This window comes from Taudactylus pleione, unplaced genomic scaffold (genome assembly GCF_031769625.1).
Source record: "Taudactylus pleione unplaced genomic scaffold, aTauple2 ptg000292l, whole genome shotgun sequence".
Classification (NCBI taxonomy): Eukaryota; Metazoa; Chordata; class Amphibia; order Anura; family Myobatrachidae; genus Taudactylus; species Taudactylus pleione.
In genome coordinates this window covers 3456152-3471049 of record NW_028284694.1, presented here as the reverse complement: position 1 = coordinate 3471049, position 14898 = coordinate 3456152, and the positions used below count along the sequence as shown (strand labels likewise).

Below are 14898 nucleotides of genomic sequence, written 5' to 3'. Positions count from 1 at the left end.
GGTCTACTAATCCACCCCAGGGTAATCCGTCTTCAAGGTGCCAGGGTTATGTCTTTTCTTTTATTGCTCTCTCTGTGTATCTTTTCATTTGTCTTTAGTTTCTATGGGGTCTATTTACTAAGCAGTGTTAGGAGAAGTGAAAAGTGATAAGGTACCAGCCAATCAGCTCCCAACTGTCATTTTTCAAACACAGCCTGTGAGATGACAGTTGGGAGCTGATTGGCTGGCACCTTATCACTCTTCACTTTTCACTTCTCCTAACACTGCTTAGTAAATAGATCCCTATATTCTGGTATTAAGGTTCAGAACATCTTCTTGGCTTCGGCCCTTACTTTAAACTTGTTAAAAGGAAAGTTGTTTAAAGCAAAGTATCCCTACTTAGATCACTCCGCAGTGAGGCTCATAATGACATTAAATTTGGACTCTGGGTCCTTCAGACGATGGGCCAGCCATTTATTGTAAAAATAAATATTCATTATAAATTTTGTCAGCAGGTGGAAATGTGGTAATAAATATCACTTGAATAGCGCAGCAAGTGCTAAGGCAACACTCTACTGAAGAACGGGTTATCACCTTCTACACTATATAGACACAAGTAATTGGACATATACCATTGCACACATGTTCCAAATGACTACTATTGTTGCGGTTTCAACAAGAACGCTTCGTAGGGAGGCCCATGCACTTGCAGTACTACGGAAACAAGTAATTTTTTATCAGGACAACAATGACCTCTGTCATGTTTCCAGGGCGACGCTGGACTGGAATACTGAAAATTTGGTAACCTGGATGACTGGCCAGTTCAGAGTCCAGATCTTAACCCCATTGAGAACCTCTGGGATGAGTTGGAGTGACAGGAGCGTTCTAGGCCGACTCGACCTTCTTCAGTGTCACATTTGGTCACTGTACATAAGGCGGAATGGCAAAACATACCGCCTGCTGCTGTCCAGGAACTTGTGGACAGTGTGCCAAGAAGGGTGTCTGCAGTAATCACTGCACATGGTGGACCTACAAAGTACTGACGTCAATAAAATCTTGTTGATCTATTTGCTGTACGTGTCCAATCACTCTTGTCTACATAGTGTACTTTGTCATCTTGGCCACCCCAATCACCAGTCCGTAACCCATGCAACTTTTATTTGGGGATTTTTTATTTTTTTTATTTGAAGAACCAGGTGTATCGGGAAGGATGTCATTTTCTGTGAGATCTGGAGACCACATTAAACGACATGTGCGGGCTATTCCACATGATATTTTACATTCTGCTATATATGTTTTTATCTTCGAATGGAAACTGTTGTTTACCACAAAGGGAGGACACATTGGACAATTGTTGTGCTCTTCAAGTGATATGTATGCCACATCGCCACCTAGTGACAAAATGTATAACTTTTTTTTTCCCCCCCAAAAAATGGCTATTCTGTGGAGTATCTGTTGTCCAAATTTCACATCATTATAATCCTTAGAATTCACTCCAGATTGCCCTAAGGGCCTTATTCAGTACAGATTGCAACTGCGATCGCAATAGCGATTACGCACGCAGTCTCACTACGAAGATATGCTAATGATTGCGATCGCAATGCCATACGCAGCCTAACATAAGGAGGCCCCCTTTACCTTACACACATCCGTAATACAAGACTGCAAAACCATTGGTAACATTGAGTACCATCGCAGCCTCACGCACACTTGCACAAGGTCTGACCTTACTCAAGAATTGCTAACCTCATCGCGTATGGCATCGCAGTAGCTAATAATTTATGCACGCCCCTGCAACGGCTTTGAAACATACTGGCACTCCAGCGTTTCGCCGACCACTACCCCGCCCCCCCCTCGTTACCACACCTAAACGGTACTTCCCGTCAATCACTCTGTGATGGATCTGCGTAGTCACTGCGATTGCTGTCCTGATCGCAGTGGAGTGTTCGCGCACTGCGATGCATTCGCAGAACGCAACAATTGGCCGGTGGCATGCGTAATCGCAGTTGCGATCACTGCTGAATCAGGCCCTAAGTAGGTATACTTTAATTGTAACAACCCTGTATAACATATCTTTCTATCTTTTATTTTCATATAGGAAGGCTTTACTCTAGGTATAGGTTGGTGGGATGGAGCCTGGGCACCACACCGTTAATGCATGAAATTCCTGGGCCCAGGTTCCCCCCCCTATAACCCGCCCCCCAGCCACAGGCATCTCTGTTTTAGTGTTGGTGCCTGCAGCTGCGGAACACGCTGAATGCTGGGCATACTTTTTATATTTTAATTTTACGGACTAAGCAGCGCTAGATGTCCTAAAGGACGCCCGCGCTGCTGCTCCATCAGCCCTGGTGACTGGGCTAGTGTCCTCGGCCAGAGCTCCAGTCACAGGAGGTAGCTGGAAGTCGCTCCAGGTCGAAAGGTAATAGCTGGAAGCCGCTCCAGGGAGCCACGTAATCGCCGCCGGTCTGGGAGATACCAGTGGTGCTGGCAGTGAGGACCCAGGTCCTCTCTGCATCCCCACTAGACCACAAGGGCACCAGGATGCCATGGTGTAGGCGGCCATTTTGCCTTGGGGTCCATGCCAGAAGTGGGAGGTAGGCTCTCCCCGTTAACGCCTCCCCTGCCCTTGGGTGCTACCCCTTAAGAGGCATTCCGTCCCAGGGTGTCTTCTCTCTCTCCCCTCCTTCAGGGATGCTGGCCAGCCATTCTAGAGTGTCTGCTAGTGCTGGTAGCCTCCAGTGTGTGCAGGTTCCTGATCTCCCGGTGTTCCTCGCCCTCAGCGTTGAGGTCATACTATACAGCCCCTTCCTCCCCTATTGGGGCTGGTTTGTTGAGCACTTATTGTCTTTTGTTTAAAAATTGCATGAAGTATTCTGTGTGTGTGTGTGACTATATTGTGCTCATTGTATAGTCTCAAGTCTCATAGCCCCACTTATTTTTCTATTTGTGGTGCATTTACATTCATTGCTCTACCCCCTATTGGCACATTACTGTTTTTTACTCTAGTGTGTGGAGACTTCCTTGGAATTCTATACTATGTCTTCCAGGGGAAAAGCTCCCAGGGAGGGGGGTGCTTCTGTGCTGCAAAATTGTAGGACTTGTGCTGCTGTGTTTTCTTCATAGGTTTCGGACCATACTGGTCTGTGTTTGCTGTTTTACAACCTGACGGCTGGAGGCTCCTTCAGCTTTACCTGCTAGTCAGGAGCCTGCTTGGGTTTCCTCGCTATCCCAGGTAATGTTGCAGGTGGTGGATAAAGCTCGCGTCCCCTAGGTCCGCTCCTTTGGTTAGTGTCCCTCCAGGCATGGCCCATTTATCCAGTGTGATGCCGTCCCCTTTGTTGCCCTCTGCTATGGAGCCTCCTTGGATGCATGGTTTAACGCAGTCAGTGCAGAGTTTAGCGCATGTGTTTGAATCTTTCAAACAAATGCTGGAGAGGGACTGAACTTCTAAGCGTAAGCATTCTAGAATGGACCTCTCTACACCCTTATCTGATATTGAGTCAGACTCTGAGGTTTCCTCTGACCGTGAGGAAACCGTGTCTATGGCCTGTGACGTTAAATCCTCTTCTATCACGGAGGATTCTCAACCCCAAGTGGATGTAGTTTTTTTTATTAAGACGGTAAAGTCGGTACTGCTAATCAAGGACGCCCCTCTGTCCACTGCTCCAATATTTAAGCTTCAAAGGAAGGTAGTTTCAGAGTTTCCTTCCTCTACGCAGCTTGAGGACCTTTTGTCGGAGCTATGGTCCCACCCTAATAAGCACTTTCAAGTTTCCAGATGCATTACTACATTATCCTCTGCCTGCTGCCGATTGGGCTAAATGGGAGACTCCTCCTCCAGTTGATGTGCACCTTGCCCGCCTTGTCAAAAATGCCACTCTTCCTCTTCCTAATACGGCATCCCTTAAGGATCCAATGGATAGGAAACTGGAAACTTTTCTGAAATCTGTTTATTCTACTGAAGGTGTGCGGTAGCTCGTCCGGCTTTTGCTTCTAGTTGGGTTGCTAAGGCCATCGGTCGCTGGGCGGATGCCCTCGAGGATGGTCTCGCTTCAGATGCTCACAGGAATGAGCTTATGTCTCTCTTGGAGCACATCCGAGAGACGTCTTCTTATCTGGGGGAGGCAGCTATAGACACGGCTATTCTAACTTCTAAGGTATTAGTGTCTTCCGTGTCAGCTAGAAGAGCCCTCTGGCTTTGTTCCTGGCGCACTGATGCAGAATATAAGAAGGTTCTTGAGGCTCTCCCATTTTCAGGGGATATTCTCTTTGGTCCGGAATTGGACAAGATAGTGGCTAAAGTAGCAGCATCTAAGACGGCTTGTCTCTCTTCTGGGGCAGCCCCTAGGGCGCGATCTTCTTATTTTCGTTCCTTTCGCCCGCAGGGTAAAGCCAAGGGTCTGTCATTCTCTAGGTCCCAAGGATCCTCCGCTAAAGGTTCTAAGCCATCAAGTAAGCACCCCTGGTCTAAGCCATCCGACAAGCCTGCTGCATGATGGGGCGGGCCTCCACTTGGGGAACACCAGAGTGGGAAGCTGGCTACTACTTTTTCAGACCTTGGACATCCAGGATGCCTATTTGCATGTCCCCATCCATCTCAGTCAACAACGGTTCCTCAGATTTGCGGTCCAGGAGCACTTCCAGTTTTGCCATTTGGACTGTCGACTGCTCCTCGTGTCTTTACAAAGATCATGGCTGTCATGGCGGCTCATCTTCGGAGCAGGGGAATCCAAATATTTTATACTTGGACGACTTATTTCTCCTAGCCCAGTCTCCGTAGATCCTCAGGGATCACATTCGGGTCACGCTGGACCTTCTCCAGGCCCACAGATGGGTCATCAATTGGAAGAAGTCCTCTCTGACTGAGATGGTGCATTTGGGGGCCTTGCTTAACTCCAGAGTTCAGCTGGTGTTTCTTCCATTGGACAAAGTTCGAGACTTACAGGCCAAAATTCTTTTATTTCTGAGTCATCACCGAGTTTCAATACACTCTTGCATGCAGATTCTCGGCTCTCTGGTATTGGTATATACCTTCGACATGTTGGAGTATGTTCCATTTCATTTCCGGCCTCTCCAGTTAAAGATTTTAGTTCGATGGAACAGATCCCATCTGCAGCTCAAGTCTCAGATGATTGTTCTCTCTCATGAAGTGCGTCATTCCCTCTTGTGGTGGCTCCAAGGGTCTCATCTGACCAGTGGACGCTCCTTCTGTATTCAGGACTCTGTCCTTCTCACCACCAACACAAGTCTTCATGGGTGGGGTTGGTAATCTGTCATAAGACGTTTCAGGGTCAGTGGGTCGGCTCAGGAGAGCCAGCTATCAATCAACATTCTAGAGCTCCGAGCGGTTTACAGAGCTCTTTGTATAGCTCTGCCTCTCTTCCAGTGTCGTCCGGTCCAGGTACAGTCCGACAATGCGACAGCGGTCGCCTACATAAACCATCAGGGTGGCACTCGCAGTCGGCTCCATGAGGGAGGTCAGTCGCATTCTCTTTGGGTGGAGAGAGGTCTTTCGTCCTTGTCGGCAGCCTACATTCCCGGAGGTCAAAATTATGAAGCGGACTTCCTAAGCCGCCAGGACGTTCATTCGGGCAAATGGACCCTACATACAGACATATTTCAACTCTTGTTCTTAGCTGGGGCCTGCCAGACATTGTCATGATGGCGTCTCGGAACAATGGCCAGGTTCCGAGGTACTGCTCACGCCCCAGAGATCCGGAGGCTTTTCTGGTGGACGCCTTGGCGGTTCGGTGGACCTTCCCACTCTTGTACATCTCTCCAATTTTTCTGATTTCTGCAGGTCCTTGCTTTGCTTCTGGTTCCCCTCTCTACATCTGTTGTGTGTTTGGACCTGAGTGTGTATCGGTCTTCCTTTTTCTCCTTCTCGTTCCTTGCTTTAGGCTTGTTAACTTTAACTGAGGTGCCTGTGGCTGGGGCGGGTAAGCATATAAATCTCCTTTTTCGCTGGGCCTGATTCAGCAAGAAACGCACGCTAGCAGACGCAAGCACCCAGCCGCTGCGAGAAAATGGTAATTAATGCATATGCACGGAGGCCGCAGCACAAGAACCAGACGCTCAGCAAAACATAAAGCCGCCCACCTATGCCGTGATTGACAGTGTAAACATCGGGAACATCGAGTGCCATCAAAGCTGCGTGTAAGCTAAGGGTAGACCTGACCCTGCCGCAGGACTTGAGAGATTCCGGCACGCAGAGAGGCGCCTGGCGCAGCTGACATTAATTTATGCACCCCCCTCGTAGCGGCGGGCGAACACACAGGCACCTGTGCGTTTGGTTGACCACCCCCCTGATACCACCCATGAACGGCACTTCCTGTCAATCAACATCGAAGGTCTCTGCGGACTCTGAGAGAGCCCTTACGGTACTCAGCAACCTGCACGCGCAATGCGATGCATGCCCAGATCGCAAGCATCGACTCGGACCGTGCGTTCTCTCACTTTTGTTGCTTGCTGAATCAGGCCCACTGTCCGCCCCTATCTTTGCTTTCTTTGTCTATTTCCTGTCTTTATCTCTATATCTACAGCTCTGCTAAATTGGAAACTGAATCCTTATGGCGGGAGAAGGTTATATATAGAGAAAGATGTTCCGTTATTATTCTCTCCTGCCTCCACTGGTGACACCTACAGGTAAACACACAAATGACACTATGAGAAAGAAAGGTAATGGTACGATGAATTCTGTGTCTCATCTTATAATATTCTAGATCATTGTACTCAGATGGCAAAAACTAGATGATGTCTGCTCTCAGTGCCCCCTTTACTCGCATAGAAAGTTAATTTTTATACTATATTATGAATAATTAAGCATGCAATTATTTCTCTCTGAATTTAATTGAGCTTGTTATTTTGCTGTGCACGTATTATACAATGCAACAATTGTCACGTTTTGAGTGTACAGTACCTGCCACCTACACACAATTAATGCACACTTTCACCGATATTGGTTTAACCCACTAAGGGGAGGGGAGGATGTAATAGGGTAGAAGCTGGTAAAACTGCAGATTTGTCAGCGATTTTGCCATAAGATTTAAAGTAGCAATTTTTTTTTTACAAAAAAAGGCAAAGTCAATTTGGTTTTGCCTTTAAAATGATCAAATCCATCAGCAAAATCGCTGAGAAATTGTCACATTTGCAAACTTGCACCCTATTATATTACATACCCCCCACAGTGATGCACAACCTGCAGGTAAATTTCCACGTTCTGAATTTATTTGCTTTGGAGATTGCCTTTGCTCATAAGATGAATTGTATCTCTTCGTAGGTTTGGTTCCTTATTGCATTGTCTCGCAGATACCTGCAGAAGGGCTACACAACGCTAACGTTCCGTGATGGGGACTATTACTGCTGTTACTTCCTGTGGTTTGAGAATGAAGCTGTGAGTGTTTGATATTATTTGGAGTCTCACATTTGTCTAGAACAGTGTTTAGTAACTTGCAAACCCCCCTGGCTTCCAAATGAGCCGCACATAACAAAAGGTGAAACTTCTGAAACCATCAGATAACATGAATAGTATAGATCATGAACCGCATTTATGAAGCCCAAAACCCCTTGTTTTGGCATTGGTGCATCTAGATGTTCCCCGTAACTCGTGTCAATGTACAGGCCATTCTCCGTACCTAATAGAAGCCTGTGCAGATGTGCACCTAGACTAGTTCAAACAAACTATTAAGAACTTTTATAGAATTAAGGGGTCTATTTACTAAGCTTTGTTAGGAGATAAAGTGAACGGAGGTAAGGTACCAGCCAATCAGCTCCTAACTGTCATTTTTCAAACACAGCCTGTGACTTTGCAGTTAGGAGCTGATTGGCTGGTACCTTATCACTGTTCACTTTATCTCCTAACAAAGCTTAGTGAATAGACCCCTAAATCTTTTAGTTTTTATCCTAAAACACTGATTGTTTTAACCTTATTTATGGCTTAAATGAATCATGATGGGGGAGAGACCTCAGTACTGTATTTTATTACATGTTGTTGCCTTTTATGAAATGTTTCTCTGCCCAAAATGTAACTGAATGGTGCACAGTTGTCCCATTAAAGTTATAGGGTGATAACTGATCTCCGAAAATGGTTCATTCTGGTGCAAAAGGGAAATGGCCACTAAAAATCTTGGTTGTTCACAAAACGGCAACTTTTTCTGTCGCTTCAGTAATCTTGCTCTGGAAAACTACATTACCGTTCTGCACTGCTCTGCAGTACTAGGACCGCTGGTTCCCCTACGCAGCATTCCACAATGAACACCCTTTACGCGACAGCCAGGGCAAGCTTCTACTTGCTGCACCAACCTTCATGTGCTCCTGGCAGGAACATGTACGCACCTGTGCAAACTGAGATGCGCATCCTTTGCTCTTCGAATGAAAACTGTTGTTGACCACAATAGGAGGACACATTGGACGACTGTTATGCTCTTCAAGGGATATGTATTCCATATCGCCACCTGGTGGTAACAGTTGTAACTAATATTTTTTTCTAAAAAAAAATGGCTGGTACATCCTCTGGAGCATTTGCTTTTTTGCCCTTCATATATAAAGCAGTAGTGGTAGTGCATAGTTATATGTCAGCAGTAAGGGCCATTAATAAGCCACCATGGGAGAAATGCCCAGTAATATGCCACAATTAATAGTAAAGCCCAGTAACATGTTGGCGGCAACCGTGATATCATTTATTAGCAATAGTTGCAATGTCAGCATTGGCAATGGTGCCCATTAATAAATTATACATTATAATATATATCTGTCATAGCTAAACTTGTTACATACTGTATACTAAGTACATCTTTCAATCTACAGTATAGCTATGCTGAACAATGTGCTTGTATCGCAATCCTGCTCTAAATAATATGAAGGTCATTTTGCCATTATGATACAAAGCACCACTGCTCCAGACTCATATCACACTTCCGCTGTCTACATGTAAGTACAGCACTGCTGAAATGAGGGGAAAATCATTATATTTACTGAGTGACCTGAGATCTAATCTAAATGTTTACATCTGCCAAGTGCTGGTATTGCAAACTACCGGCGTTGGTGCTGCATATAAAAAGAGAGAGAGGCAGAAACCTGTATGTTTATATGATTATACACTTCAGACACTTAAATAGCCAGGGATTTTGGCTGGTGTCTCTCAAGCAATTTTTGCTCAGCCGAAAAAAACCGCTTGGAAAAAGGCTCTTCATTAGATTAATATTATTATTGTTCACCTTTATTTATGTGGTGTTACAAATGGTCCGCAATGGTTTACCGAGTGCATGTACAGAAATAGTACAAACATAATAGGATATAAAGTGCATAACATTACTATACAAACAAACATGAATTGCCTCTGAACCTGTTAGAGAAGCAATTCATCAACACGGATAACAAAATCAGCATTGGCTGATACCGGGATCTTGGCTGATTGGTGCGGCAAACCAGGTCAGGTCTACTATAATGCTGGGTACACACCTGAGCTGCCCAGCGGCCGACCAGCCATTACCCAGATTTAGCGATCGATTTGGTAAGCATACACACTTACCCATCAGCCGCGTTATATGTCTGGCCAGACATAACAACTTTGTCGGGCATTTTAATTTGCCCACCCAGTTTTGATGTCCGTGTCGGCAGTTCCTGCGGCCTGTGTAGTGGGACGGTCGGTGGGTTGCCAATCTGTTGTGCTGCACAGTCGACACAATATGTCTGTGAACGTCGTTCACAGATATATTGTGTGTACAAGCGAGCCGTCGCACTTATCGATATATCGTTCAAACAGCCGACGAACGATATATATCGCATAGTGTGTACCCCGCATAAGGAAGGACGAGGAGATAATTACAAAAGTGGGAATTGAAAGGGTTCATGAGGGCAGAGGACCCTGCTCGTGAGCACTTACAATCTGTGGGGGGGTTCAGATATGTGTGACGGAGAGGAGAGCCGGTGTGTTAGGACAAAAGGGAAGACTTTGATAAAGAAATGGGTTTGGTGAGCTTGTTTTGAAGCTTTGCAGAGAGGGGGAGAGTTCCAATGGTGGAGAGCAGCGCTCGTGAAACCCTGTAGGGGGTAATTAGTTGGAAGGAGAGGCGGCGGTCATTGGCTGAGCAAAGTTGTCGGGACTCGGGAGTCTGGGGGGAGATGAGATGTGGTTCCGGACTATAGATAGACAGACAGTAAAAAGGTCGACAATGTCTAGATAGACACCAGATGTTAGACGGTCAATAGGGACAATAGGTCAACACACTAAAGGTCGACAGGTAGAGATGGTCGACATGGTTAAAAGGTTGACACAAAATTGGTCGACACTTTTTTTTTTTTGTTAGGGTTAGGCACTTACCGGAGGGTTAGGCACTAGAAGGGACGGTTTGGGTCAGACACCTACCCCGACAGTTAGGGTTAGGCACCAGGAAGGAAGGTTAGGCACCAAGGGGAGGGGGAGGATTAGGGTGAAGGAAAAAATATATATATGTTGACCATTTTTGTTGACCTTTGACCCTGTCGACCATTTGTACATGTCGACCTACTTACACGTTGACATTTAGTGTGTCAAACTTTTGTCCTTGGCGATCTATTGACTGTCTAACATCTGGTGTCTATCTAGACTGTGTCAACCTTTGTACTGTCTATCTGTTAATACACACCCAGATGAGGTCAGAGAGATGTAAGGAGGAAAGGACTGAATAAACTCTTTATAGGTGAGGGGGCAGTAGTTACCAGTCCCCACATAAATGACCGAGGAAGAAATACAAATGGCTTCACTCATATCAAAAAGTGAGAACAACTGTGACGATAACATAGTATAGTACATAATATAGTAGCTGAATATCCCACAGTGACGCACACTATATAAATGTAATCCAAACAGATATGAATGGCAAATCCACTCCCCTTATGATGGTGTTCTAAGGGCCACCAAGACATCGGCCGGGCAGGGGGCATGGCCATGGGAGGGGCTTTGAGTCATCGTTTTTAAACAGCAGTAGGAATTGGCGCTAAATCAGTCTTCTTTAGCAGTTATTCCTATTGCTGTTTGAAAACTGTTGTTCAAAGCCACCAATGATCTGCGACTCTGACTGATACATCTCCCCCACAGTGAGACTGTTGGTTTGTCAGTGAGTCGGTGGAGAAGTTGCCCATAGCAACCAATCAGCTTTGAGTAACATTTATCAAGTACATTCTATAACAGGGGTAGACAACTTGTGGCACTCCAGCTGCTGTGGAACTACACATCCCAGCATGCCCTGCCACAGTTTTGCCGGGATGTCTAGTTTCACAGCAGCTGGAGTGCTACAGGTTGCCTGATCTATAAAATGATAGCCGATTGGTTGCTATGGGCATTTTCTCCACTGACACGCTTCTCCGATTTCTTCTCATTGCTTGATACATCTCTCCCTGTGATTCAGCACATCTACAATGTACTATAGCTTAAACATCATTAACCTTATCATGTAAAAAATGTTTTTCCATTTTCCAGCAGGAGTAACCTCGCAACTAACACCATGTGCTTAACATTCAATGTGTAATGCTGATTTGTATCTCACTGCTTTATATCACAGGGAGATAAACTAGAGGCCATTGATGCTCCCGTCCTAGGGGATGATTCGGCTCCCATAGGAATGCTGGCAGGAGAATATTATAGGTAAATGTGTGTGATTGGACTAATAGGCTTTCCCTTTATTTTCTGAGAACGGACAAAATTATTCCCCACCTGCTCTGGTGTTTTTGTTGCCTCCATCTCCTCCCCAAACACTGTGTGTAGGGATATTTATTAAAAAATAATTTTGTGGAGTGGTCCTGCGGGATTATATATTTTATAGTCTCTTCACAGGGTCTGGTATAAATGTTAATAAGATGCAAATAGTCTTCCTGTGTCTTACTGAACTTCTTCATTATTAAACGGAAAGTGTCTCAACATTCCCCACGTCACACCTTTTACAGCAATTCTGAGAAATGGTGATAAACAGGAGGTTCTAGAATAAGGAACTGATATTGTATCTACAGAAGACAGAACACAGGAATCCCCTTTGAATGTAAATTGTTTTTGAAGCTTAGGTTTATGCTAGAAGTTGTTTGTTACATTCATCGGTTAAGTTTTTCGTATGGGTGCTAAAATGCCTCCCTGCCCACAGACTCCTCCTGATGGCATTTAGCTTGTGGCTCCTGCTTGTGTAGGGACCAGGAGCTAAACTTCCTCCCACGTCCTAATTTCAGCTAAGACTTCTATCGTTACCCCAGGCTATATTGACGTGTGCCCTTTTGTTTTTAGTAATAAAAGCAGTACGGGGGTTGGTGAGCACATTGAAACACCCTTCTGGGGAATTTTTATAGATTTGAATTCACATTACAATATTATTTTATTCACTAAATTAACTAAATATCCTTTTGTGATTTTATTTGTTATGTATATGAAAATTAAGCATTTTTGTTTTGCAACTCGCTTTAACAACTCGCTTTAACAACTCGCTTTGGCCTTCTGCAAGTTTGGCCGTGAAAGTCATTTTCTGATTGGATGTTGTTCATTTTGTATATGTGGAAGTAGATTTTGTAGGTTACCTCTGCATGCATCTATATAACAAGTCCTTGACTGTAATTCCCCACTGCATGTTACACTTCTATAATTTGCTTTTCCTGCCCACTGTGGCCTAAGTAGTGCGTCCTAGATGGCTGCCTCACCTGGTGCTTTTAAGGGCAGAATAAACAACATGTACAACTATTTAAGCAGTGGGTATCCTGTTAGTCACTTTTCATATTACCCTGGTCGGTCTTACTTTCAATGCTTCTCTCGCACACTGTAACCTGTGTAGTGCCTTGCATGGTACTCTGTTGTGCGGTGAGCAATGCATGGTACTGATTATTTTGCAATGATTGTGTTTCTCACCTAGGGGCCTAATCACGGCCTCCGATGATTAAGTATTGAACTCTCTGCAAGGGATACTTAAGTATCCAACTCGCAGCGGGGGATAGTTTACATCAGAGCAATTCATCATTGCTCTGGTGCGGGGACATCTGCCCCGAAAAGCAGCTGTCCCCTCGGTTAATGCTACAGATGTAGCCGCGTTACTTTCCTCCTCCCCGTCGGCCCAGCTACGCATGAGTAACATGAGGTCCAGCATGCGCACAGCCGCCGGGGAGTCCGTGAGAAGGCGGCGGAGGGATCCGCTTGGATCAATATTTGCCTCCCCAGAACTTCCCATAGGAAGGAGCGGGCTGCAAGGACAAACGCAGTTTGAAGATGGCGCTTGTACTCTTGAGCAAACTCCGAAAACTTTCATTTCAAAAACTATGGGCCTGTCTCAGAACCGCACACAAGCAGCTTTGCAATTCCATCCATCGTAATTCAATGATGAATAGGCCCTCTAGTTTTGTTTTTTTTCTCCCTTTCTCTGGCCTGGCATTGCCTATTCTGGCCAGTTTATTCCTATGTATCTAAAATGGCTGCCTCACTTGGATAATTCGTTGGTAGGGATGAATAATCTGTGGAAATGATTACCCAAAATGGCTGCCACACCTCACTGATGGTCCAAAAATGGCTGCCACACCTTTTCTATTATATTCATGGTTTCTGTATATTATGTTCCTGATATCTGTAAAGCACCTGGAGTCCTATTAGAGAAAAGTGCCGTATAAACAAAATTATTATTATTATTATTGACTAATATGTGGTTCTTTTATTTCTCCTTTGTTTTCCATGTCTAGGAAACTACTGCGATATTACAGCAAAAACCACCCATCAGAGCTGGTGAAATGCTATGAATTGCTGACTATGCACCTGGGCATTATCCCACCGGAGTTTATCATACAGCAATGCCACGACCTGGCCCGCAAGCTGTGGGAGCCTTCTCGGTTACCCCTTCTGTAAAGTGAGAGAGTTACCCAGGAGAGAAGTAGTGACCGAGAGAGACCTCTGCTCTCCCTGGGCAGCTGAGTGCTGCAGACCTCCGCTTCCGGCACAGTTTATTGATTTTTATTTTTATTTTTCCTGCGCTGCATTTTCAGATTGCAGAACATAAAATAGCTTTGATTTCTGATACAGCCTCCTGATACATGAAGACTAAGGCATGGGTCAGAAGATGCATGGTAGAACGGTGTAGATTGTGATCAGAATAGAGAGGAAAAATAACCCTGGTGCTTGTACTGATTGGACGGAGCGATAGCAACAAATCAGTGAAATGTGGCTGCTTACAGATATGGATTCCTGGACTGAATCATGTCTCCAATCCGCCTGCGCTTCATATATGTCATTGTATACAGCTTTCCTTCAAGTAAAACCTCTCTCTTCAACTCTGTGCATTGTATCCTGGTCATAATGGAATATAGAATTTTTCTCAGAGCACATCTATAACAAATGCTGAGGGTGAAAATATGGGAACCGTATGTTTTAATGATTTTATAAATCCACAACAGGGAATAATAAGTGACATTAATGAAATGCTTTTGCTGAATGATACATAGACTTGCAGAAATGATGTGAAACACTTACCGTGCTCTTTCTGTAATGGTAAATGGTACATAGCGACTTCAAATAATCTATTTATTCCTTTTTCATCCATCTGGGGAATGCCATTACTGCTGGGTTATGCGTAGTGAGGTGTGGAGTGAACACTAACTAATTGAAACTGGCTCCCACCCCCTATATAACCCCTCCCCTTCCACCATAAGCTCATTCTTGTTTTTTGGGCCTTGGAGTAAGGCACTAGCTAGGTCCTAGCTTATAGTTAGGTTTAATTTTTTTATTTTGATGCTTTTGTTTGGGGGCTTAGGGGGTCATTCAGACCCGCTCACGAGCGCAGGATGCTCGCAAGCGGGTCGATGTTCACCCACTGCGCATGCGCATGATGGAGGGAGCTCCGTCGTGCGTATGCGCGAGACCCGGCGAGTGACGGGCTCTCCATCGCTCCGAGTCTCGCACCAAAGGGGGCGTGCTGTCGATGTTGA

General features: G+C 45.1%; 1 protein-coding gene across 3 annotated transcripts in view; it reads left to right on the top strand.

Annotated features, from left to right (window-relative positions):
* HPS1 (HPS1 biogenesis of lysosomal organelles complex 3 subunit 1) overlaps positions 1–14249 on the top strand; it is an 88573-nt gene extending 74324 nt beyond the window's left edge. For all 3 annotated transcript variants that reach the window (XM_088482756.1, XM_088482757.1, XM_088482758.1), the window contains 3 exons: positions 7259–7372; positions 11520–11602; positions 13660–14249. In XM_088482756.1, coding sequence (XP_088338882.1) covers positions 7259–7372; positions 11520–11602; positions 13660–13822 — 360 coding nt within the window. In that variant the 3' untranslated portion in view covers positions 13823–14249. The remainder of the gene's footprint in view (positions 1–7258; positions 7373–11519; positions 11603–13659) is intronic.
* Positions 14250–14898: the final 649 nt, after the last annotated feature.